The sequence below is a fragment of the Schistocerca serialis genome, chromosome 7 (assembly GCF_023864345.2).
Source record: "Schistocerca serialis cubense isolate TAMUIC-IGC-003099 chromosome 7, iqSchSeri2.2, whole genome shotgun sequence".
Classification (NCBI taxonomy): Eukaryota; Metazoa; Arthropoda; class Insecta; order Orthoptera; family Acrididae; genus Schistocerca; species Schistocerca serialis.
The window spans coordinates 418,001,516-418,027,982 of record NC_064644.1 but is presented as its reverse complement, the minus strand read 5'-3'; the positions used below and the strand labels follow the sequence as shown (position 1 = coordinate 418,027,982).

General features: G+C 40.3%; 1 protein-coding gene across 2 annotated transcripts; it reads right to left on the bottom strand.

Moving 5' to 3' along the window:
* Window positions 1-5,158: 5,158 nt before the first annotated feature.
* On the bottom strand, window positions 5,159-19,807 carry LOC126412702 (alpha-crystallin A chain-like). 2 transcript variants are annotated; one of them, XM_050082419.1, is made up of 5 exons: window positions 19,688-19,807; window positions 19,403-19,603; window positions 13,002-13,223; window positions 5,426-5,524; window positions 5,159-5,365 (listed from the first exon to the last, which is right to left on the bottom strand). In XM_050082419.1, exons 2-5 carry the CDS (start codon window positions 19,601-19,603, stop codon window positions 5,348-5,350), a joined length of 540 nt encoding a protein of 179 aa, XP_049938376.1. In that variant the 5' UTR covers window positions 19,688-19,807; the 3' UTR covers window positions 5,159-5,347. The 2 variants fall into 2 exon arrangements, with proteins under 2 accessions (XP_049938376.1, XP_049938375.1); XM_050082418.1 differs by having other exon boundaries at window positions 5,159-5,524.
* Between the last annotated feature and the right edge of the window lie 6,660 nt (window positions 19,808-26,467).

Below are 26,467 nucleotides of genomic sequence, written 5' to 3'. Positions count from 1 at the left end.
CTGGGTGTTCTCTTTGCGGTCCGCGGCCGCCAGACACACTCCTGGATGTTCCATCTTCGGTCTGGAGCGTTTGGAATCCCGTCTGTGGTACTTGGCATTCCCCCTGTGGTGCTCTCCCGCTCATTGTGATCTGCTGGAGCGTTGCCGTTCCATTCTCGGTCCGCTGCTGTTCTAGATGTTCCCTCTGCGGTCCGCGCCCATCAGTCCCGAACCTAGGACTGTCCAGCAGAACACGCATTGCGTTGATTCTGTACCGTGAGTGGCTAAAAGAAAAAAAAAAAAATCTTGTAGCACTGATTCCTGTAAGTGTCGGTCATGCCTGGCACGGTGATGTGTTAAAATATTCGTCACCTAATTAGGCTTCAGTCACGAGGCTGGCCTCCTATATACAACCTACATCGTTTCCACTGACTCCTCGCTCATTGACACTCTATCCTTCGACTTGCCGATGATTCCGTCCTACCGTCCACGGCGTGCTTTCATCATTGATATCTAGTCTCATTATACAGGGGTTGCTCAAAAATGTGGCAACACTGCGAGAAATGCATGCCTGAACATAAACGTAGATTACAGCTGTAGATTTCTCTGTTGTATTTGACCACAAGTGGCACCTGTTGCATGTGCTCAGTATCTTGCAAGTGTTCGAAAAACTGTGAACACATTACACGAGCAAATTGTTGGTGCTCGTGTAGTGGGTGCTTCCATAACCAAGGCAGTCGAAGTGTTTGTTGCTCCAAGAGACACCTGATAGAAGATTTAAACCACATACAGAGAAAGCGAAAAAACATCCATCACTAAGTCACAACGCGGACGAAAGTACACTGGTGTCCAAAATTAAAGTAACAAACCGTTTTATCCACGTCCTGTGTCTAATCCACGATGTAATCATACACACTGTCAGTAGATGTTCTACACGGAAGATGGAATTACGGTCAACGAGCAACCACGGCATCGATGACGTCAGCACACATATCAAAGGGGGTAGGGTTTGCCACCTAGTCCCACATCCACAATCACTGTGTACACAGTCACAGACGGTGCAGTATGGCATAGAGAAGTGCAGTGGGGGCCATAGGAAGAATGGAAGCAGGAAAGCTGCAAACTTCTGTGGCTCGATAGCTTAATGTGAATCGTTCTGTTGCTTATCGTATGTGGCGACAGTTTATACAGACTGAAACTGTATCCTAAAGGCCAGTGGAGGGCTGAACATGTTCGACATCCGAAAGAGAGGGTCGTCATTTGGTTGTAAGGGCACGACGGTACCGTCTCAGCACTGCACGGCAACTGGCATCTGACCTTGAGCCATCATTGAACACAAACTGTGTACAGAAGGCTTCGGCAGAGTGGCCTTTGGTGTCGGAGACTGCTGTATGTGTATCTCTGACGCTTCTTCACAGGAGGGAACGTCTAGAGTGGAGTCGTCAACATGCTACCTGGACGGTCGAACAGTGGGCCAATATTCTTTTCACGGATGAGTCCCGATTTGGTCTGGTGAGTGTTTCTAGACGGATTCACATCTGGAGGGAATGTGGAACAGGATTTCGAGTCCCAAACATTGTAGAAAGAACTGATAACGAAGAGGATCTATAATGGTGTGGGCAAGGACCACTCGAATCTCCTTTCATGAAATTGTGTGGGTGAATCAGCAAGGTTTAAATGCTGACAGGTATAGTGAAGAGATCTTGGAAAATCATGTGTGGTTGTTGCAAGGTGCAGTGGACCCAGACTTCGTAACTATGGACGATTATGCTCGACCTCCTAGCACAGAAGATTGACGTTTTCTTGAAATAGAAGATATTGCATGCATGGCGTGGCCTGCTCGCTCTCCTGATTTGAATCCCATAGAGCATGTCAGGGATGCACTAGGGAGACAGGTTGCATCACGTCAGCATCCACCAATCACTCTCCAACATTTGTGAGCAGCTCTGGAGAAAGAATGCGAGTTACTGCCCCAACATGAGACTGGTAATATCATTCATAGCATTCTCCATCGTTGTCAGGCTTGTATTGTTGTCAGAGGTGGTCGTACCCCATACTGAACACATTAATCAGTTGTCGGAATGTGTGTGCAAATCCGTTAAGTTGGAAAAATGAAGAACATTTTCGTCTATCGTTACACATGTTGCAGTTGTTTATGTTATGTACTCTTTACATCGTTTCTACTTTACTATCACCTGTTAGTACTGTTTTGTTGCAAAATAAACGCAACCTTGCAAAAACTTGCTACTTTAATTTTGGATACCAGTGTACGTTTTAGTGATTGTGACAGAAGAACATTGAGAGAATGTGACGATAAGTAAGAAGGTAACAATTGCAAAAGTCACTGCAGAACTGAATTCACACTTGCGAACTCTGTCAACACGAAAATAACACGAAGAAAGTTCCATAAGCTGCAAACTGCATGGCGAGCTGGAATTTCAAAACCACTCATTTGCAGTAATGCAAATTACTGTAACAGAATAACCTCATGCCAGTGTCAGGAAACATAGGCTACGGAGCAATAGAAGGACGTCAATTCGTCGTTTGAGTCTTGTTTTGCACTGTTTCCAACTTCTGATAGAGTTTACGACTGGTGTACATCATCTCATGTGATGATCGAAGAGTGAAACATGATGTGGGTTCGATGCTGATTTTGGCAGCCATATTGAGATGTTCCATGGACCCAGTGGTTACTCTGCAAGGCTGCATTACAGCCAAGGATTATGTGACCATTGTGGCTGATCAGCTCCATCCAGTGGAACAATATTGGTTCCCCATTGGAGATGCAGTGTTCCAAGATGACAGGGCTCCTGTTAACAAAATTCACATCGTCCAGAACTGGTTTTTGTGAGCACTTGGATGAAGTGTCGCATCTCACCTGCCCACCCCTGTCATCAGATCTCAATATTATTGATCCTTTGTGGTGTGTGATTGCTATCCACCTCCATCAACATTAGGATAACTTGCCATTATTTTGCAGGAAGAATGGTATAAGATTCCCTTAAAAATCATACATGATCTGTATTTATCCATTCTGAGACGCTGTTATGAGCGCCAACGGTTTTCCCGCATGGTATTATGAGTAATAATGTGTGATGTGTTTGATGTTTCTGTACGTTTGTCCATACTCTGTTCTCACATGCACTCCCACGTTATTCTTTGTACATCATTACTCAGTCAACGTTCACTACCCCCGGGGGCAACAACAGACTACACTAGACCATCTTTATAACATTCAGTTTGACCATACCTAGCTCACTTTGGGTGCTGATGTCACCATTGGCTTCATTCAAGACTCACAATCCGCTCTAGCAACACACTGAAGCAACCATTACGAGCTGTGTCACTCAGGTGCGGTTCTAGTCAGGGTGAAAACCCTGATTCTCGACAATAGTACTCTTTTTTTCATTAGTTTCAAAATGTGTTAAACCCATCCCTAACTGTTTGCAAGTTGTTGACTATCTAGCTCGATTAACTATATTATTCGACTAAGTGTGTTTCACCTGAAGTTGTTATGAAATTCCAAAGAAACACACAAAAAACATGATCACTGAACAATAAACCCTGAAATGTCAACATCAAAAGAAAAATTACCCTTTCCAGCAACTACTGGCATTGTCAGGTTTCGATTGTGTCATCGTCATTAATTACTGGTGACACCAAAAAAGACTCATTTCTGTGCAGGAATGTAAGTAGTCCTTGGTATTTTGTAAGAACTTTTCTGATGTTGTGTTTAATTGTTTTCTTGGAGCAGTACTGAACTAGCACCCATTCATACTGATTTGGAGTTTGGATCTGGAAAGAATACATCCATCGCAGAAAGCAAAAATTCCCAGTTTTCACAACTGAGAAGTCCCATCAGTAAAGCCTCTTCTTCTTTAATAGTAAGAACTGGCTAACCACCTTGTGTCTTATCATGGTGACCACAAATACTGTTTATCAGATGTCCTTTCAGAATTTTATAAACTCTGCTAGCCTTGGCAATGATTATTTTTCCACTTAAAATTTCTGAGATACATTCATAAAACATCCAAGCTAAATTTCTTCAATTCACCCAGTTTAAATGTGCAACATTTTCACAGTAACAACTGTAATGATTTCAAGTGCCTGATGCAACAAACAGAACTGTGGCCTACATGAGGAGTACAGGATACAAGTCCTCAAAAAGCAGAAGCATTGAGCTGCCGTTTGGCAAACACAAAAGAAACTTTGCTACTTTCGGAGTTATCATTTGATGATCCAGAGGGTGCCTATCAAGGACCCTGCTGCTTTTTGGTGAGTGGTTTCCTTTAATCCTGTATTTAATCTACAGGAACTTTCCCCTCAACATTTGTGGCCTCCAGGACTAATTCATAAGTTAACATACAGACACTGCAATCATTTCTTCATACCAATACTAGACTGTTATAATAATTGTTGCTGCATTGACTGTGTCACAGTGTTGCTGTGTTTGTTCAGTCACATTCTTGCTGCCTTTACAAATGTTTGTTCACAAAAGAACTTCACCCCAGGTTCCTCAGGTGTTGAGTTTCAATGCAGTTTCACCACTTGTTAAGTTTTACTTATGAGTCTATAATAGGTAAGCATAATAGATTTATTTTTCTTATGGCTCTAGGCATATATGACTTTTTAGGTTATTTACACGAATAAAAGTTTTACCTCATAAAAAATTTAAAAAAAAATCAATCTTGAGAACATTAGTAGTTGGATAGAAAACAACATTCACATTTAGAATTGCCAAAAAGTAGTATTTCTAAATAGAGAAAATGTTTATTTTCACATTAGATTCAGTTAAGATGTCTACCATGAATTCTGACAAAACAAAAGTCTATGCATTTTGGTAATTGCTCTCTTCAGACAGTTCAGTTCAGTGTCACACTAAACCAAAGAAAATTTTAAGAAATCTTCCTGTTATTTCCTACCTACTTTGTACTCTTAAGTAATGTCCTGTACTGATACAACTGAAGATATTTGATAGTACAAAAATGTTTCTTTTGTGTGTAAATTCCTTTCAGAAATATTTGTGTGTCAATTATTTAAAGCGAGTCACTGAAAATTTCTTCTTAAATAATTTTGTTACAAGTAAAATGTCATGAACAGGTTTCAGTTTTGAAGTTCTCTCTTCCTGCTTTTAATATGCCCAATAAGTGTAACAGAGAAAATAAAAAATAACACTCTCTTTAATTATCTGTGCTTTATTCATAAAATGTTCTTAAAAAAGTACATTACTCAAATCTGGTGAAGCCAGTCTTACAGTTGCAGTAGAAGAAATACATAAAAAGGTAAATAATGAAAAGTACAATCAGTCTTTTTATTCCAGAAAATGGAATCTTTCAAATGGAGTAATACTTCACATAAAGTTAATTATTTATGCTTCCATTTTCTCCTGCTTATCATCTGGATTCTCATGTCCTGCTTTTGTGACAGTTGGTTTATTTGTCTGGACCTGCTTATCATCTGGATTCTCATGTCCTGCTTTTGTGACAGCTGGTTTATTTGTCTGGACAATAGGCACTACACGCTCAGTTGAGTCTTTTAAGGGTGCCTGTAACAAACCAATGAGCAGCAACATTATTTAAGATTTTTTTCAGCACATCATATTTGCCATTTACTGAATAAAATTATTTATTTCACTTCACTATTGCAATTTTGGCATTTGGACTATTATCAAATGGTACTGCAGAAGCTAAAAGATATCCTAAACATGAAGCACAGGGCTTATATATGGAGTTGCACAAACAGGCCATCAGACAGTAGAATGTTTAAAAAAATGAGGAGTCGTACAAACAGGCCATCATACAGTAGTACATTTAAAAAAAAAAAAAAGTGAAAACAGTATCACATTCTGCTTCAGTAAATGTCAGACTTTTAAAATCTTCAGACCTGTGTACACGTCATCGTCAAAGCTAAGTCTTTTCACTGCAGAAATATAGTAACACCAAATAAGGGCGATGTTCTGGTCATTGTGCAAAGATGTAAATTACACAAACAGTTGCCAGTGTGAACATCCTTAACACAAACATTATAAACGAATGTCCTAACACACTGTTTAGATGTAAACCGAGGCTGCTGGCATCTAAATACATTCACAAGTAATATCTTTTTGTGCACTTATCACAAATAGTACATTCCAGTGATAACAACTACAAGCTTCATATCGTAACATCCTTTTACATCTTTTGACAGTATAAAGCTTTCTATGTGATGATATAGTCATAAGTTGCAAAGGTCTCACAGTGACTTGGGTGCTCATGCAGAACCTAGGAATAGTAATCTTAAACATCACAGATGGAGAAGTACAGAAGGCACAAAATGCTTGCCTGTGAAAACAGCCTAGAGTGCGGGACAACAAATTGAGAACTCATGTAACAAAATGTCACCCTCATAAAAACAGGGTATGTCTTTTTACTGATCTCTAACATCGGAAAAATAATGTAATTACATAGGAACCACATGTAAATGTAATAATACAAAACCAATGTACTTAAAATATTAGTAACAACAATGTAAGAAGTTATTGAACCATATTATGATGCACTACTAAAATAGATTAGACAAAATCCGGTCCAAAGATAAAATTGCAAGGCAGGAGAAAACTTTAGAAACACTTACAAAACTTGATACACAGAATTTATGAAGAGCTAATATATCATGTAAGATAAAAAATTCTAAATACAAGATAAAGATGAAAATAAAAATGGTAGCACGTATCAGTCTCTGATGTTATTTAATAATTACATCCTAAGCATCAAACATATAGTAAAATAAAGGAACAGACATATCTACAAAATGTTAGGCCAGTATACCTACATTTAATAGGAAAAGGTCATGTGCCCTTACGCAATGTTACTTTTATAAAAGGACTGGAAGTCACATAAAAAACTTCTATTTCTTAAATCAGTTTGATCATTAAACAAGTATATGTATACTCACAGTCCTCTGTTATAAATAAATTTTCATATCCTGCCCCCATTGTATCTTATGACTGTATTCCAAAGGATTGGAAAAGGGCACAGGTCATCCCCGTTTTCAAGAAGGGACGTCGAACAGATGTGCAGAACTATAGACCTATATCTCTAACGTCGATCAGTTGTAGAATTTTGGAACACGTATTATGTTAGAGTATAATGACTTTTCTGGAGACTAGAAATCTACTCTGTAGGAATCAGCATGGGTTTCGAAAAAGACGGTCGTGTGAAACCCAGCTCGCGCTATTCGTCCACGAGACTCAGAGGGCCATAGACACGGGTTCACAGGTGGATGCCGTGTTTCTTGACTTCTGCAAGGCGTTCGATACAGTTCCCCAAAGTCGTTTAATGAACAAAGTAAGAGCATATGGACTATCAGACCAATTGTGTGATTGGATTGAAGAGTTCCTAGATAACAGAACGCAGCATGTTATTCTCAATGGAGAGAAGTCTTCCAAAGTAAGAGTGATTTCAGGTGTGCCGCAGGGGAGTGTTGTAGAACCATTGCTATTCACAATATACGTAAATGACCTTGTGGATGACATCGAAAGTTCACTGAGGCTTTTTGCAGATGATGCTGTGGTGTACCGAGAGGTTGTAACAATGGAAAATTGTACTGAAATGCAGGAGGATCTGCAGCGAATTGACGCATGGTGCAGGGAATGGCAATTGAATCCCAATGTAGACAAGTGTAATGTGCTGCCAATACATAGAAAGATAGATCCCATATCATTTAGCTACAAAATAGCAGGTCAGCAACTGGAAGCAGTTAATTCCATAAATTATCTGGGAGTAACATTAGGAGTGATTTAAAATGGAATGATCATATAAAGTTGATCGTCGGTAGAGCAGATGCCAGACCGAGATTCACTGGAAGAATCCTAAGGAAATGCAATCCGAAAACAAAGGAAGCAGGTTACAGTAAGCTTGTTCGCCCACTGCTTGAATACTGCTCAGCAGTGTGGGATCCGTACCAGATAGGGTTGATAGAAGAGATAGAGAAGAGCCAACGGAGAGCAGTGCGCTTCGTTACAGGATCATTTAGTAATCGCGAAAGCGTTACGGAGATGATAGATAAACTCCAGTGGAAGACTCTGCAGGAGAGACACTCAGTAGCTCGGTACGGGCTTTTGTCGAAGTTTCGAGAACATACCTTCACCGAGGAGTCAAGCAGTATATTGCTCCCTCCTACGTATATCTCGCGAAGAGACCATGAGGATAAAATCAGAGAGATTAGAGCCCACACAGAAGCATACCGACAATCCTTCTTTCCACGAACAATACGAGACTGGAATAGAAGGGAGAGCCGATAGAAGTACTCAGGGTACCCTCCGCCACACACCGTCAGGTGGCTTGCGGAGTATGGATGTAGATGTAGATGTAGATTATCACATAGAAACTGTATATTGTCAAGAGATGTAAAATGACATTGATATTAAGCTTACAAGTGTTATCTCTGTAATATGCCATCTCTGATAAGCACAGAAAATATGATTGAAGAATTTATTTTTACACCAATGGCCTCTGTTTACGTGTAAATAGTGTCTTAGAATATCAATTTATAGTGATTTGTGTTAAGTATGGTAACACTGGCAAAAGGTTACACAATTTACATCATTTCACAATTAACAGAGTTTTGCATCATTTGATGTTACTGCTCAACTTTGACGATGACATGTATACATGTCTCAGTATTTCAAAAATCTGAAATGTGTTGAAGTAAAATGTAAGTGACAGTGTGTCTGTGTGACTATATATATAGGCCCTGAGCTTTATGTTTTGTATATGTCCTAGCATTTGCAGTACCACTGAATAATGGCCCAAAGGTCGAAATAGTAGTAGTGAAGTGATATAAATAATTTTCTACAGTCAATGTCGAACACAATGTCTTTCAAAAAATTCTACACAACTGTGAACCCTAACCATGAGACATTAATTATTTCTGAGGTTCTCATACTGTAATTAATTCATGGTATGTTTTGAAGTTCCTTGGAAGAGTTGACAGTTTCCTTTAGCAAACAATATTTTGTTGGCTGATCTACTCTTCAGGTGTTTTTGTACAGTGTTGTCATGTGTACAAGTTGCCTTGATTCGAGGAGAACTCAATTGTAGTCCAGACAGTGAGCAGGGCCGGCACTGGATTTTCAGGCCCCAGTTAAGTGTTCTTAGGCCCCTTCCCAATTTTTTTACTTTTTAACATTTGATGTTTAGATAAAGCCTGAAAAATTTTAATGCACAAAATAATCAAATAACACCTTTTTTTTAAAAAAAATTAATGCTCACACTTTACATAAAGTCTATACTTTACAAATCTATACTTTCTTTCTAGCTTCTTCAGATGTGTCTTTTTTTTTTATTCCAGTGTAATCTAATGAGCAGCCTCATTCTGACTATTGTGATCATAGTTAATTCAACAAGCTGCTCTTGCCCCGTAGTGGTTCTCAAAGAATGTCCCGTGACCGCTGTGCTTGTACAACAGTAACAGGCGAAAAGCAGAAAATCCATAAGGCTACCATTACATCTGGAAACACGTTATTAAAACTGCAGTTATGAGGAGCATTGAGAGGGCACATAGAGGGAAGTGGCTAAACAAGCCAGACCCAAAACTAGCGGCATGAATCTTTTTTTTAACTGTAAAGTCTCTTCTTTCACACTCTGCTTACGAACATCCGGCTCAGGCCTGTTTAGGGAACTAGGAATATTACTGCTTCTTCCCAATATATGGGGTGTACATAAAGTCTGGGAACACTTTCAATTATTTATTCCACAAGAACCAAACGTTGTACAGATATCATACATATGTCATTTTGAAGAGAAACCCTGAAAGTTTTTTTTTTTTCATTTATACCGCCACAGTGTAGTTTGGTAATTTGCTGATAGTCGGTGCTAGTTGCAAACGTGGCAAGTTCAAGAGCAGAGTGAGCTTTCTGTGTGTTGGAGATTGGAAAATAAAAACAAGTGTGCTACAGCTGTTCACAGAATGTTTAGAACCAAGTATGGTAAGAAGCCACCAACAAGGAAGGCCATTTACCACTGGCACAACAAATTCGTTATGACGGGTTGCTTGTGCCTGGTAAAGAGAAGCTGACGTCCCAGTATGAGTGAAGCGAATTTGGAGCACATATGAGGGACATTCATAAGGAGTCCAAAGAAATTGGAGCGTTGCAGATCCCGTGAAATCGAAATGGCTCCAATAACAGTGTGGAAAGCCCTGCGACAGAAGCTGTTTATGAAACCATTCAAATTGGAGCTAGTGCAGAAACTCAATGATAACGACAAAGGCAAGCATTTTGAGTTTTGTTCACAGTTGCAACAACTGAATGAGGAAGGCATTATTGATCGCTTAAATTAGTGATGAAGCCACTTTTCTCACTAATGGGAAAATGAACAAGCACAACTGTTGAATCTGGGGTACAAAGCATCCACACGAATGCATTGAATTCGAGCGTGATTCCTCAAAAGTAAATGTTCTTTGTGCCTTGTCACGTCTAAAACTGTACAGGCCATTCTTCTTCGCTGAGCGCACTATCACTGGATATACCTAATTGGACAAGTTGCAGCAATGACTGATGCCTCGGATGCAAACAGACTCTCCATTCATCTTCTAGCAGGATGGTACTCCACCCCATTTTCATCACGAAGTTCGTGGGTACCTGAACACGGAGCTTCCGCATCGATGGATTGCCCATGCTACAGAAGATGTATCGCTGTTTCGTGAAATGGCCTCCTCGATTACTAGATCTCACTCCATGTGACTTTAATCTGTGGGGACTCATTAAAGATCTGGTGTATGTGCTGCCTCTACCACGTGATGTAGCAGAGCTCTGGAGAGAATACGGGAAGAGACTGCCACAGTTGACAGTGCGATGCTGGGACAGGTATGGCAAGAATTCAATTACCGTATTGATGTCTACCGGGTCACTCATGGTCTGCATATCGAATGTTTGTAAAAAAAAACTTTCACCCTGTATATTGTTAAAAATATATCTCTTTTTCAAACCAACAGCTCAGTTCATGGGATCAATACTACATGTAACCTTCACAAAGATTTAATGTCACTTAAATGGTCCAGAAAGGTGTCCATTATTCAGGTACACAAATTTTCAATAATTTGCCAGTAGCCATAAACTTCAGTTTAAGAGGAGCCTAAAGGATTTATTTGTGGTCAACTCTTTCTACTCCATTGATGAATTTCTTAGTAGAAACAATTGGGGTGAGTCTGTTTGTGTGTGTGTGTGTGTGTGTGTGTGTGTGTGTGTGTAGTAGGCAGAGGGGGGGGGGGGGGTGCATGCTTGTGCATACATTTTACTAATAATATAAAAAACAATGTGAATATTAGTACAATCTAATTTCTGTACAAATTCAGTGCAGTAATCCAAAGATTGTAAATAAGTGTTGTAAAATGATTCTTCTATTCAGTGTTTATTACCTTATAAATAAAAATATGTTTAAAAACTTTTTTGACTCTTTTCACATCTATGACAATCATTCCACTTGGGGTGTGTGGAAGGTACATTAGCAAATTTGCTCCTATTTTAAATATTTATTGTATATCTTGTTCTTCTGACATGTGCTACATCCTGGAGGACCTCCTCACTATGGTTCAATTGGAACGGAAAGTACATCTGATCCAGTCTAAACACTGCTCAAAGATGCCATGTTCTCTATGTGCTGTGATAGCGTAGAATCATTTAGGCTTATGTAGTTCCATAAGGAATCAATGTGTCCATCACGTTACCTATTCAGCATACTTTGTAATTAGGTTTCCTGCAACTGTGTCTAGAATAACACTGATAACATTTAGTTTAAAATTTTCCTCTGAGCTGAAGTTTAAACTTTCTTCTGGTGTTTCATCTAGCTCAGTATAAACGCATTTTGCTCTCTTCACACTTCACTGGGAGTCAACTCAACCATAACAAAAACATTTACTATGTTTTACTTCTGTTAAAATAATTCAGCAAATAAAGTATCCAGCTATTTCAACTTACTCGTTCTGAACATCATGTAACAGGTAATGAACTATGTGGTTTCCTCCTTGTTGAGACATTTCAATTGCACTTAAATTCTCTATCACAAGTGGACAGAACTTCGCCAAAAATTCTATGAGACACCCAAAAAAATTGCCACATTGACAATCTCTAGATCACAATCACCACTCAAAGCTAAACCTCTTTCCATGAGAAAAGACTACTTTGATTACGTGATACAGCACTTCAATCCAATACTGCTTTTCTGTACCATGTTTTGGTCCAAAAGATTTTCTACGGCTGAACAACTATTTTCTAATTTGTGCCAGTCTAAGTCGAATGTTTGGTGAATAGTGCTCCTTTCATGTCGACTCACTGGGGCTTGTGCCTAACAGATTCTTCTATCTCTAAACTACTGAAGCACTTTTTTCCCCTCCAAAGATCGATATATAAAGCTAAAAGCTTCTCATTCCCTGCTGGTATAGCCATTACAATATGTCCAATTTCTGGAACAGTTACATCACTGCCACTTGCTCTAATACTATTACTACCACTTTTTAGTGTGTATTCCTCCTCAATGCAAATGCCACCCTTTCTGTCATCTCTGTCTTGATTAAGGTTGTCCCATCCCTGCACCATTGTTGCTACAGACACTTCTAAACATTGCCTTTCTTGCATTTCAACACCTGCAAAATTTTGAAAATGACACCAAATTTTTGAACAAGAGGGTATCTACACCACAGCAGTTGCAAGAGGGACTGTGTAACTAACAACATAACTTGTCTCCAAGAACCCTTATCTTGTTCACTATCAACGAAGGAAGTCTCAACAACTTCATTATGTGCTTCTGTCTCCCCAGGCACTCCTAGTTTAGCAACTGGCAGAAAAGGTAACAATGTCTGTCCAATTTCATAGCACTGTTCTGAGGACCTAAAGCAGATATCTGTGCAAAATTTAACCACGAACTCCGCTTGTAAACAGATGATCGATATATTAGAAGTGAAATAAAAAATCAATTTTGCTTTAATCACAATGCTTGCCCTATGAATTTTATGTCAAAAGAATGTACACTGAGGTACATACATACCTTTTTGGGTGCTTTAATGGTGAGAACACCATCTGATGATAACTTTGATGTTACAGCATCTATGTCAGTATTTTCAGGCAATTTATAACGACGGGTAAACTGTCTTGATATGAAACCATGTTGGTCTTGACGTTCCTCATGATTACCCTCAATTACAATAAAATCATCTCTAATCTTCACTGATACTTCATCAGGTTTGAAATGCTGGACATCAAGATTTACCTACAAAAGAAACAACTGTCAACATAAAATCCTAACAAAAATTGCATACAGTATATTGTTTTGTACGGAGGGTTTACATCTGCAAATGGCTTAATTTTTTTTCCTCCTCATATTATTATTTAACTGCAGACTGTCAGTCAAATTTGCATTACTTGGCCGAATTCAGTTACTGATATTTTTTCATAGAAGAAAGTGTTCAAGAAATACAGAAATCATTCTTCCATGTAGATATTTTACCTTTGATGGGGCATACAACACGCCCCCACATTGACAAAAGAATGGCTTTAATATGGAAAGTAAGCGTGGGCTGGCTACAAACTAGCTTGCCAACGACAGTAAGTTATACTCTGTATCAGTTTAGCAATGTCCATTTACTTCTTGTAATACAGGTCCACAGCTTTTATACATTTTAAAAATAACATCACATTTATTTTCAGCGTTAAATGTTTTATTGTACAATTGCAGTTTCAACTCAAAAGTTGTTATTTTGAAGCATAATATGTGTGGTTATATTATATCATAGGAACAGGTTAAAATAATGTTATTATAACAAGTATCATTCTTGAGAGTAATAGTGTCGCTGTTTGTTATCAATGACAAGAATATGTTTTTTATTTACATGATCACGATGACAGACTTCAACCTGCATGCAACTAACAAAACTACTCATGCTACAAACAACAACAATAACAGGCTTTATTACCACCACGAGCAACACAGCTGTACAATACTGTTATTATTACCTTATTTTATGCAGAAAGATAACATAATCCTTACCCTTAAAAATGGCACAAAAGATGAAACTACAGCACTGCAATAAAACAGTTACACCTAAAAGCAAACATGATATTTTAAAAAATCTTAGGAATGATTCATAAAAATCATAAAATATTTAAAACATGCAGCTACTTTAAAAAGGAGAGAGGTTCCAAGTGGTCCACTTTGCATAGCAAGCACTCAGTAATTGGATACTCAGATGTTCACAAGGTAAACTTTATGTATTCCTAGTGAAGGAGCTGGATGAAGTAGGGATAAGTGAAGTATGAATCCCAATACACAGCTCTAGCAAATGAACAACGAACTGTAGTTGGCACATGCACACACATCAAAAAATAATTTCAAACTAACACTTTCCGCTATGGTACTACATTATGTAGATACAATAACAATGAGAGATATGGTGAGAACTGTTCCACTTCAGATACTTCACTGAGCCGTTCTCATTCACAAACTCAACTGATAATAAACTTAATGTTTAGCTATTTAATGTAATCTACTAGGTTCTGTAAGAGCATGTGAACCATGACTATTTGACCATGGAATGAGGCCATAATGAACCCTCAAAAACTGATGCCATTATAAATAAAATTTAACTGCCACATGTATGCAAGATCACCACCTGAGAACATCTTGACCAATTTGGTTGATTTTTTCTTTTTTGCTGTGTTTGTTATTCTGATGACTAGGTTCGTATAAACAAAAAGTTTTGGAAAACCCAATGGAAAAGTCGGAAATTAACATAAACTGCCGCATATACGAAATATCATCCGTTAAGAAAGACCTGACAGACTTAGTTGATTTTGACTTTGTTATGTTAGTAACTGGCAGGACTAGGTTAGTATGACAGAAAAATTTTGGAAAATAAAAATCAGTTGTGAAAGATCATCGCTTGAGAATGGCTCCGATAAATGATATGTGTGTGTGTGTGTGTGTGCATAACTGTGGATGGTTATGGTATTTTTGAAAAGAAAAGAATAGTTGCTACTCACCATAAATTATGCTCTTGGCCAACAAAGCCTTTGTCAAAAATAGATGACGAGCCCGTGTGCGCACACACATTGTTTCGATTTGTTTTGTTTTAGGGCATACAAACATGCCAATGTCAGAACTGAGGAGGGAGAGGCAAACTTAAAGAGAACATAAGTGATTAAAAAAGGGCATTCCGTCAGGAAATGGCGAACCATCAAAGGTTGAGGGCAGTGAACACAAAGTGCTGGGGTCACACACACATGACCACAGTCTCTGGCAGCTGAAGCCAGACTATGAGCAACAGCAGCAGCAACAACAAATGATGGGAGAGGCAACTGGGTGAGGGTGAGTAGGAGGCTGGGGTGGGGAGGGATACAAGGTTAGGGGTGGGGGTTGGTAATGTGCTGCTGGGGAGCATGCAGGGACACAGTGGAGAGAGGGTAGGGTAGCTAGATGCAATTGGGAGGTTATACATTGGGCAGGGGAGGGGGGGGGGGAGGTAGCAGAAATGGATAGATGTAAAAAGACTGGGTGGGTTGGTGGAATAGAGGGCTGTGTACTGTTGGAACAGGAACAGGGAAATGTAGGATTTTTTTGCACGGAAAGTTCCAACCTGCACAATTCAGAAAAGCTGGCTGTGGGAAGGCTCTATATGTCACAGGCTGTGAAGCAGTTATTGAAATGAAGAATGTCACGTTGGATGGCATGCTCAGCAACAGGGCAGTCCAGTTGTTTCTTGGCCACAGTTTGTCGGTTGCCATCCTTGTGCACAGACAGCTTGTTGGTTGTCATGCCTACATAGAATGCAGCACAGTGGTTGCCGCTTAGCTTGTACATCACATGACTGGTTTTACGGGTAACTTTGCCTTTGATGGGATAGTTGATGTTTGTGACTGGACTGGAGTAGGTGGTGGTGGGAGGATGTATGGGAAAGGTCTTGCATTTAGGTCTATTGCAGGGATATGAGCCACGAGGCAAGGGGTTGGGAGCAGGTGTTTTGCAGTGATGGACGAGGATATTGTGTAGGCTCGGACATGACGAGATGTAGTCGAAACCCCGGTGGAGAAAGTAATTCAGTTGCGCCAGTTCTGGGTGATACTGTGTTACAAAGGGAATCTTCCTTTGTGGCCGGACAGTGGGGCTTTGGGAGGTGGTGGATGACTGAAAAGATAAGGCATGAGATATTTGTTTTTGTACAAGGTTGGAAGGGAATTTATGGACTGTAAAGGCCTCAGTGTGACCCGCAATGTATTTCAAGAGGGACCGCTCATCACTGCGGAGGTGACGGCCACAGGTGGATAGGCTGTATGGAATTTAGTATGGGGCACGTGGAAGCTGTCGAAGTGGAGGTATTGCTGGTAGCTTTGATATGAACAGAGGTACTGATGTAGCACCTTTGAGGTGGAGGTCAGCATCTAGGAAGGTGGCTCGTTGGGTTGAGTAGGACCAGGTGAAGTGAATGGCGGAGAAGGTGTGGAGGTTCTCTGGAACGTGAGTAGTGTGTCCTCACCCTAGATCCAGATCATAAAGATGTCATCAATGAATCTGCACCAGGTGAGGGGTTTAGGATTCTGGGTGTTTAGGAAGCATTCCTCTCAATGGCCCACGAATAGGTGGCACCGTGTGGTTAGGCAGCAGGAACGTTGAGAGTCAGTGGAGGAAATGGTTGGTACCTTTTATATAGGAGGATGGGTTGCGGGTTATAGGCTGTTGGTCTACAAGAGCAGACATTCTCTCAGTGGGGACACAGCAACCAGCCACAATGGGATGTCCTGAGTGGTTGGGTTTATGGACTTTAGGAAGCATGCAGAAGATACAAGTTCAGGGAGTGGTAGGGGTGAGGGGAGGGATGGATTCCAGAGAGAGGTTCTGGGATGGACCTGAGGATTTGAGGAGACACTGGAGATCCTGCTGGATTTCTGGAATGGGGTCACAATGGCAGGGTTTGTAGGTGGATGCATCAGACCGCTGGCGGAGTTCTTCTGCCAGGTAACGTTTGCGGTTCAAAAAAATAATGGTGGACCCTTTGTCAGCAGTTAGGATTATAAGGTCAGGATCAGTTGTTAGGTGATGTACTGAGGTTCTTTCAGCGGATCTAAGGTTAGTTTGCATTTTGAGTTATTTGGGGAATGATGGTGAGGCAAGGCTCCACCACTGTTGCTTTGAACCACAATTATTACCTGGCACAAAGACTTCGCAAGCTGTCAGATACGTCCACCTACAAACCCTGCCACATTGACCCACTCTAGAAATCCAGCAGGATCTCCAGTCTCTTCTCAAATCATTAGGCCCATCTCAGAACCTCTCCCCATATTCTCTTCTTACCCCTACCACACCCCAAACACCTAGCTTCTATGTGCTTCCTGAAGTCCATAAACCCAACCACCCCAAATGCCCCATTGTGGCCAGTTACTATACCCCCATTGAGAGAATCTCAGCTCTCGTGGACCAACACCCTCAGCCTACTACCCACAACCTATCCTGCTATATAAAAGATATCAACCACTTCTTCCACTGACTCTCCACAGTTCCTGTTGCTTGAGCACATGGTACCCCATTCGACACTTCTGGCACCATCTCCCTTACACTAACTCCCTAATGCTCATTGCTTTACTGCTACTGAATACTACATCTCCCAACACCTGATGGATTCCAAACCTACTACCTCCTTCCTAGGCACCATAACCAAATATCCTCACCCACAATTACTTCTCCTTTGAAGGCATTACCTATGAACAAATCTGGTTGACGATTATGGGCACCCGCATAGCACCATCCTATGACAACCTATTCATGTGCCATCTAGAGGAATCATCCTAAGTGACCAGAATCCTAAACCCCTCACCTGGTTCAGAGGCATTGAGGACATCTTCGTGATCTGGATCGAGGGTGAGGGCACCCCACCCACGTTCCTCCAGAACCTCAACACCTTCTCCCCCATTCACTTTATCTGATCCTACCCAACCCAACAAGCCACCTTCGTACATGTTGACCTCCATCTCAAAGATGGTTACACCAGTATATCTCTGCAGATCAAACCTACCAAACACCAACAATACCTCCAATAGCTGCCAACTGTTCCATACCAAGAAGCTCCTTCCGTAGCACCTATCCACCATGACCGTCACATCCAGTGACGAGCAGCGCTTCTCAAAATATACCAAGAATCTCAGTGAGGCCTTCACAGATCGTAATTATCTTCCCCAACTTCTACAAAAACAAATCTCCCGTGCTTCACCTTTCTAGTCACCCATCATGTTCTAAAGTCGCACCATCTGGCCACAGAGTAGCATTCCCCTCGTAACTCAGTATCACCGAGGACAGGAGCAACTGAATTACATTCTCCGCAAGGGTTTGAACTACTTCTCGTCATGCTCTGAAATGAGAAATGTCCTGCCCACTATCCATTCCCCCCCCACTCATGGCTCACATCCCTGCAACAGACTTAGATGCAAGTCTGCTGAAGATATGTGAATGCTGGTCAACTACGGTGCAGCAAATGTTTACATATTCTTTTTAGACACTACCATAGCGGTACCTGTCACCTACAATCACATGGTTAAGTGACCACTGTAGTGGAAGATGATTCCTCACTGAGAACTACATTGTAATGTATGAGGGCAGAGCAAACAGCTAGTTACTACAGTTTTTCCTGTTGCTGACATAGGGTGGTAGGTTTCTACATTCTCATCAGAGAGAGTGCCACTGAAAACGATAGATTTCAAAGTCTCAGATAGGCGATGAACCGAAAGCGTTCATGATCCTTGCTGTTTTTCAGGTTGCACAACGGCAGATATAGGAAACACAGTTAAACTTTTACTGCATCACCTTGATTATTCTTGTTATGGGAGGTGTGGCACATTATGTTGGAGCGTGTGTCGAAGTGTAACACCAATCACCTAACTGTCCTTTAACAGTAATGAAACGGGGTTATATCAGCAACAGAGACTTATTTCTTAGTACCGAACACACGAAGGTTGTTTTGGCAATTTGGCATCAAAAAAATGGCTCTGAGCACTATGGGACTTAACAGCTATGGTCATCAGTCCCCTAGAACTTAGAACTACTTAAACCTAACTAACCTAAGGACAGCACACAACACCCAGCCATCACGAGGCAGAGAAAATCCCTGACCCCGCCGGGAATCGAACCCGGGCGTGGGAAGCGAGAACGCTACCGCACGACCACGAGATGCGGGCAAATTTGGCATCGAGAAATGTTCTATTGTTGTACTAGATGAACGCGTTGCAATACGCGTGTCAACGTTAAACAATGCTAAAAGCTGTCAAGAGTGTCAAATTGAAATTGAGAATATATAGTATAAAAGGCAGACGAACATGCGAAAGTTACAATAGTTTCAAACAGCAACAGACGCCGCCCTATTTCGCTGCACCAACATGCAAATATAAGTTTCCCGATTAAGTCTTTACCTCGAATCCTCCTTTCCACTTTCTTATGTGTGATTTTCCGCTACGACGAATTGGCTGATGACGCCACGAACGCAGGTATCGCGACCGTAAAGGCATAGTAATACTTCTTGGAATAAACATATCATCGGAAAAAATTCTCGATCCATGATCTGCTATCGGCAAGTGCTCCTCCACCAGAGCTCGAAGTGGGCAAAAATCCATCTGCAAACACAGAACAAGAAATTAATTACATTTTGACTTCGCTAAATTGATTAACTCCTCACTTGCACGTAAACTTTTACTTACCCTCACAGGTTCGAAAAGTGTAGACGACGCTAATCTCTACAACCAATACCAGCGAGTGCGAAATCTCAGTGGCGGGAAACACCGGCGCACCGTATATATACAGGAGCGTTTCGATTCCAGAGATCTCTGGAATGTACCCGTCGACGCGAGAACAAAACGATACTATCCCCACCACGTCGTCCCAGCTCCGACCAAGCGACCAATGAAAACTCAGAACTGGAAAATCGGTAGCAGCTGATTCTTGTTTACAGTCTAAAGCACTGCTGCTTCTTTGAAAATATGCCTACTGATGTTTGAAAAATGTTTCCTGTGAAAATTTTGTGTATTGGCGACAATTTAACTTGTTTGTGAAAAATTATGTGTAGCGTCTTTTTCGTATTGCTGTTTTGTACAGTGAAATCAAATGTATGCGCGTATGAAGTGAAGTCTGAAGCTTCTAGAATAGTTGCTGGTTTTTCTACCAGAAATGTTCGGTGTACTTCACAGTGTAGTACCGGTAGTAAAAACAAGCCGTATATCGTGAATGCTATCAAATGGGCGCCAAATAAATTATATGAAGTGCCGTTATTTTATACCGAGCGTAAACGCATAGCACTATGTGGAGACGTGGTATTTTTTTTTGTCGTCGTAATGTTTGATCCGGTATTCACACACAGAATATCCATTGTCTTCGACTGCTGCTTCTTTGAAAATTTGCCTACTGATGTGTGGAAATGTTTCCTCTGAAAATTATATGTATTTGTGATAGTGGTACTTGTTTGTGAAAATTATTTGTAGTGTCTTTCTTTCGTATTACCGTTTTATCCAGTGGAAACAGATAACCTCTGCGTGAACAAAGTGAAATCTGAAGCTCCTAGAATAATTTCGAGTTTTCTACCAGAAATGTTTGGTGTATTTTACAGTGCAGTGGTAGAAACAAGCCCCGTATAGTGAATGCTATCAAATGGGCGCCAAATAAATTATATGAAGTGCAGTTATTTTACACAGAGTGTGAATGCATAGCACTATGTGGAAAATTGGTATTTTTCGTCTTAATGTTTGATACTGTATTCACGTACGGCATGTCCGTTGTACTCCGACGCATTTGTTGTATCAGACCTTTTTACGTTTTGATTTAGATCTTTGGTTCAAAATTATTCTACCAAATGTAGGCTTTAGTCACGTAATCTCGACTTCCTAAAGTTGCTTAAACTGAACCCCCATAATTTTTTTTACGTTAAAAATTCTTCCAGTATTAGTACAGTCTCTTACTCTCGTGCTGATTCCAAGAGCGTAATACGAAGGGTTGATCAAAAAAAGTGGTCTGTCTAAAAAGACTAAAGTTATTGATGTAGTTCACAGACAGGTGAGTTGGAAGAAGGCCAATGAGCAGTTTAATGTTCCAAAAATAACGATTGCGAACTTGTCCAACAAGAAGTACAGTGCACTTCAAGGAGCAACAAAGAGCCAGACCTACACTTCTGAGTAAAGATTTTGAAGAAGAGGTGGTTTAATGTTGTCTTGGGAAAGTTTCTTTCTTTGTGCTTATCCGCAATACCATGTGAAGAATGGCTATACAACTGAACACGCTTTCAAATACGAAATTCCTGGGAAAATGTGGGTAGTTATTAAACGACACAAAATCAAACTGTCAGAAATAAATACTATAGGAACATCCTATTGCAGGGCTCTTTGGTTCAGAAAAGGTAGCAGAAATAATGGTGAGAATTCAAGACAACTCTTGAAGAACTCGCAAGCTTAAAACAGCCATAACTTTTAACACAAGTGTGCAAGAAGAGTATTGGAACAGTGTGTCATTGAAGTTATTTATGCGATTTGAAAGGGATGATGAATAAATACGAAATACTCTGTGAGTGAATAATGAAAATTCCGGTACATTTAGAACGCTAATATAATTTTCTGAATACTTTCTGTCAGAGGTCAGGAAGGAGGCCTTTCTGGGATTATTTTCGAAAAATTTGCATACCGTATTTCTAGAATTGTTCCATCTTTGCTCGTGTTGTTGGTAAGATAGCATTCGTGTCACGCTAGGTGAGGAGAGCCCTACGTCATAGTGACGTAACACTACGCCATCGTGACGTAAATAAACCTAAATCGACTTCATGAATACCTATATCGATCTTTGCAGTTGTACCTCAGAGATTGCACGTTGACGTGAAAGCTAAATGTAAATACATGTGTAGAAACGCAGTTACAGCAGTTGTGTGGTATGTTCAGCCCGGTTGAATTAGTTATTAAGCTGGAATCCCAACAATTTTGGATGTTATTGTGTGTTACTTGAACATAATGAATGTCTGAACGAAGGAACCATAACGAAAAAAAACCTCGTGCAGTAATTTTTTAAAATCCGATGAATCGTCCATAAATCATGTGGACAGAAACGTGAAATAATTAATTATTAAGCTGTAATCCAAAGAATTTGAGATGTTATTGGGTATTTCATGAACATAACGAAAGTCAAAAATAACTTGTAGTCACTTTTAAAAAATCCCGCAAGTCGTGAGTGATTGTGTCGACAGAAATGTAAACTAATTAATTATTAAGCTCTAATCTCAAGAATATGGGGTGTTATTGTGTGTTTCATGAGCATGACGAATATCTGAGCGAAGGGACCATAACCACAACGAAAGTCAAAGCGAGTAGTCATTTCTTTAAGAAATACGATTAATTGCGCGTAACTCATGTGAACAGAAACGTGATACAGGAAGAAATTAAAGTGTTTCGTATTTTTATAAAGGCAATGGATTGTACATAATTTTTCTGGGCAGAAACGTTAAACCGAGAAATTAATGGGGTAGCATTCATCTCACGCTAGGTGAGGAGAGCCCTACGTCATAGTGACGTAGCCACGCGTCATCATGAGTTTCACGAGTTGTCCTATCGACTGTTGTGTGCGTCTTGAATCTGCATTGTTATTTGTTTATGTGCTTTCATTGTCCTGTGCCCGGTGTTGCTAGCGTGTTCGTCGTTCTGAACATGGGCTCTAACGGAGATGAGAGAACTTTCGAGCAGATCCATGAATATAGTCTGAAAGATTTCACTATCTTTCTTAGTTGATTTACAACACGAAGGCAAAATTAAATGGAACTGGATGGTTTAATGTTTCTAGCAACATTCGGAATTATCTTCAGAACCACTTCAATTTCTCAGCTAACGTGTCTGCCCACATGAATTATGATCAATTCATTGGATTTCATAGAAATACGAAACACTTTAATTTCTTCCTATTTCACGTTTTTATCCACATGATTTATTCAATATTAATCGGATTGAAAACATAACTAGACACTTTCTAAACTTTCGTTATGGTTATGATTCCTTCACTCAGATATTCGTTACGTTCACGAAACACACAATAACATCCCACATTATTTGGATTGCAGCTTAATAATTAATTACTTAACTTTTCTGTCCACACGATTTATGCACGATTCATCGGATTTAAAAAGAATGACAAGCTTTTATTTTATTTCGTTATGGCTCCTTCGCTCAGACATTAATTAAGTTCATGAAATACACAGTAACATCGCAAATTGTTAGGATTTAACAATTCATTCAGCTGGGATGAGCATATCACACAACTCCTACCACTTCGTTTGTACCATGGTTTGTACACATGTATTTACATTTAGCTTTGACGTTATCGGTACAACTGCAAAGATCGATATACGTACTCATTTAGTCGATTTAGATTATTAACGTCACGATGACGTAGCGTTACGTCATTATGACGTAGGGTTCTCCTCACCTAGCGTGAGATGAATGCTAGCCAAATTAATGTGGTTCCAAAGATAATTCCGAATGTTGGTGGAATTTTAACTTTGCCTTCATGTTGCAGATCAACTCAGAAAATTTTGCTCTTCAGAAATAAATTATTGCTGGTGATTATAATGTAACCTGTCTATAACACGTCATTATTTGTCTTTATACGCTGTATACTGTGAAAAAACAATGATATTTCGTGTACAATTGTTACTCAAATTTTACTATTTAAGCAGTATCAGCTATAAAAAAGTAAGTTTCCTAGTAGTTGCCAAATGATGTTGAACACTGACTGTCACAATAGGTGAGCTACTTGACAAAATAACCTCAGCAGCATGAAGTGATGTTTCATATGCGATGGTGGACTACTGTGTTTGTTTATTCCCTCAACAGACATGGTATAAATTTTGGGGGTGTTTGGCATGATTACTACAGCTACTTCAATATTGCCTAAGAGTCACACAAAAAGTAGCTGAAAATGGCAACAGCACTCACTGCTTTCAGTTGCTTCCAATGCTGGTAAATGTGACTTGCATGTCAACGTAAGAAGAAAAATAATGACGTGTTATAACAGGTCGGTACATTATAATAATCAGCAATAATTTATTTCGGAAGAGCAAAAGTTTCTGTGCTGATCTACAGTATGAAGGCAAAATTACAATTCCAGCAACATTCGGAATTATCATTGGAACCACATTAGTTTCTCAGTTTAACGTTTACGCCCAGAAGAATTATGTACAATGCATTGGCTTTTATAAAAATACGAAACACTTTAATTTCTCTATATTTCACGTTATTGTTATGGTTCCTTCGCTCAGACATTCATTACATCAAGAAACACACAATAACATCCAAAATTGTTGAGATTAAAGCTTAATAAGTAATTCAACTGGGATGAGCATACCACACAACAGCTGTAACTTCGTTTCTAGACATATATTTACATTTAGCCTTCACGTTACCGTGTAACTTCCGTGATACAACAGCAAAGATCGATATATGTACTCATGAAGTCGATGTAGGTTTATTTAAGTAACTATGACGTAGAGCTCTCCAAACCTAGCGTGAGATGAATGCTACCCTTGTCGGTAACAAGCGGATGCGATGCGAGTGAGTCCACCACCACTTAGGTGGTGGTCAGTCGCAGTGAACAATCGGTATGTACAGGACCAACTTGGACATATATCACAGGCAGAGGGACACGCTCAAAAATTCAGTAATATTTTATTTAAAAAAAAACATACAATCACGATTTTTTGAACAGAATTAACTCTTAATTAATACTATAGGACCAAAGTATCATTTACAATTTGTTTTACATTTTTGTACTATTGTAAATACAAACGACCAAGTACTAATCCCAATAATCGGTGGTAAGATCATGTCTTCAATCACTCAAAACTTTTTTATAAGCTGAAAAGGACCGTTCTACATCAACTGAGGTAACTGGGGAGTATTTGAATTTGGGTGCTACGCTGGTACATCTTGTTTCTAGCATTAGTTCACCTGTCTCATTAATAAAACTATCAATTTGGTACAAGGGTTCAAAGCCTGGGTTATTGTTTAAAATGTTTTCAAACTTTTCTTTAAGTTTTCTTATGAATACCTCCGGCAATGAGTAGTTCACTAGAATAATTTTATTCATTAACTGAATAGATCCATTCAACACCAAACCTTGAGTTTCAAGCTTTTCAATGCTTGCAAATATGTGGGAGAAATGAGTGCTTATCATAGCAATGGCTTTTTTAATGCCGGAATCATTAAAAACTTCTTTCCACTGGCAAATTGCTGAAGACTCTGAACTATCGAATTCGTTTACTATCCCTCTAATGGCCTCGAAATGTTCATTGTAAAACAACATGGTTTCGACCCATGTACCCCCACGGGATACCACTGGTTCAAGAGACAAGGGCACATTGGGCAGATTTTCTTTGTTAGCCTTGATGCAAGTAGGAGCTTTTTGAAACACTTTCTTTGTGGATTAAACCAGTTTATTTACATTCACAAAGGTGGAACATACTTCTTCAGCAAGGCGATGTACTCCATGAGCAAAGCACATAACATGAATCAAACTGGGATAAAATACTCTGAGGGCTTGTCCTGCTTTGATCATTTAGGGAGCAGTATCTGAAATAAACACAAACTCCCTTTCATCTGCAGAAGATTCTGGAAATATTTTTCTAATACCCTCATTCACAAATCTCGCGACTGTAGAATGATTTACTTTTCCAAGTTCTTTGCACGCCGCTAAATACACTCCTGGAAATGGAAAAAAGAACACATTGACACCGGTGTGTCAGACCCACCATACTTGCTCCGGACACTGCGAGAGGGCTGTACAAGCAATGATCACATGCACGGCACAGCGGACACACCAGGAACCGCGGTGTTGGCCGTCGAATGGCGCTAGCTGCGCAGCATTTGTGCACCGCCGCCGTCAGTGTCAGCCAGTTTGCCGTGGCATACGAAGCTCCATCGCAGTCTTTAACACTGGTAGCATGCCGCGACAGCGTGGACGTGAACCGTATGTGCAGTTGACGGACTTTGAGCGAGGGAGTATAGTGGGCATGCGGGAGGCCGGGGGACGTACCGCCGAATTGCTCAACACGTGGGGCGTGAGGTCTCCACAGTACATCGATGTTGTCGCCAGTGGTCGGCGGAAGGTGCACGTGCCCGTCGACCTGGGACCAGACCGCAGCGACGCACGGATGCACGCCAAGACCGTAGGATCCTACGCAGTGCCGTAGGGGACCGCACCACCACTTCCCAGCAAATTAGGGACACTGTTGCTCCTGGGATATCGGCGAGGACAATTCGCAACCGTCTCCATGAAGCTGGGCTACGGTCCCGCACACCGTTAGGCCGTCTTCCGCTCACGCCCCAACATTGTGCAGCCCGCCTCCAGTGGTGTCGCGACAGGCGTGAATGGAGGGACGAATGGAGACGTGTCGTCTTCAGCGATGAGAGTCGCTTCTGCCTTGGTGCCAATGATGGTCGTATGCGTGTTTGGCGCCGTGC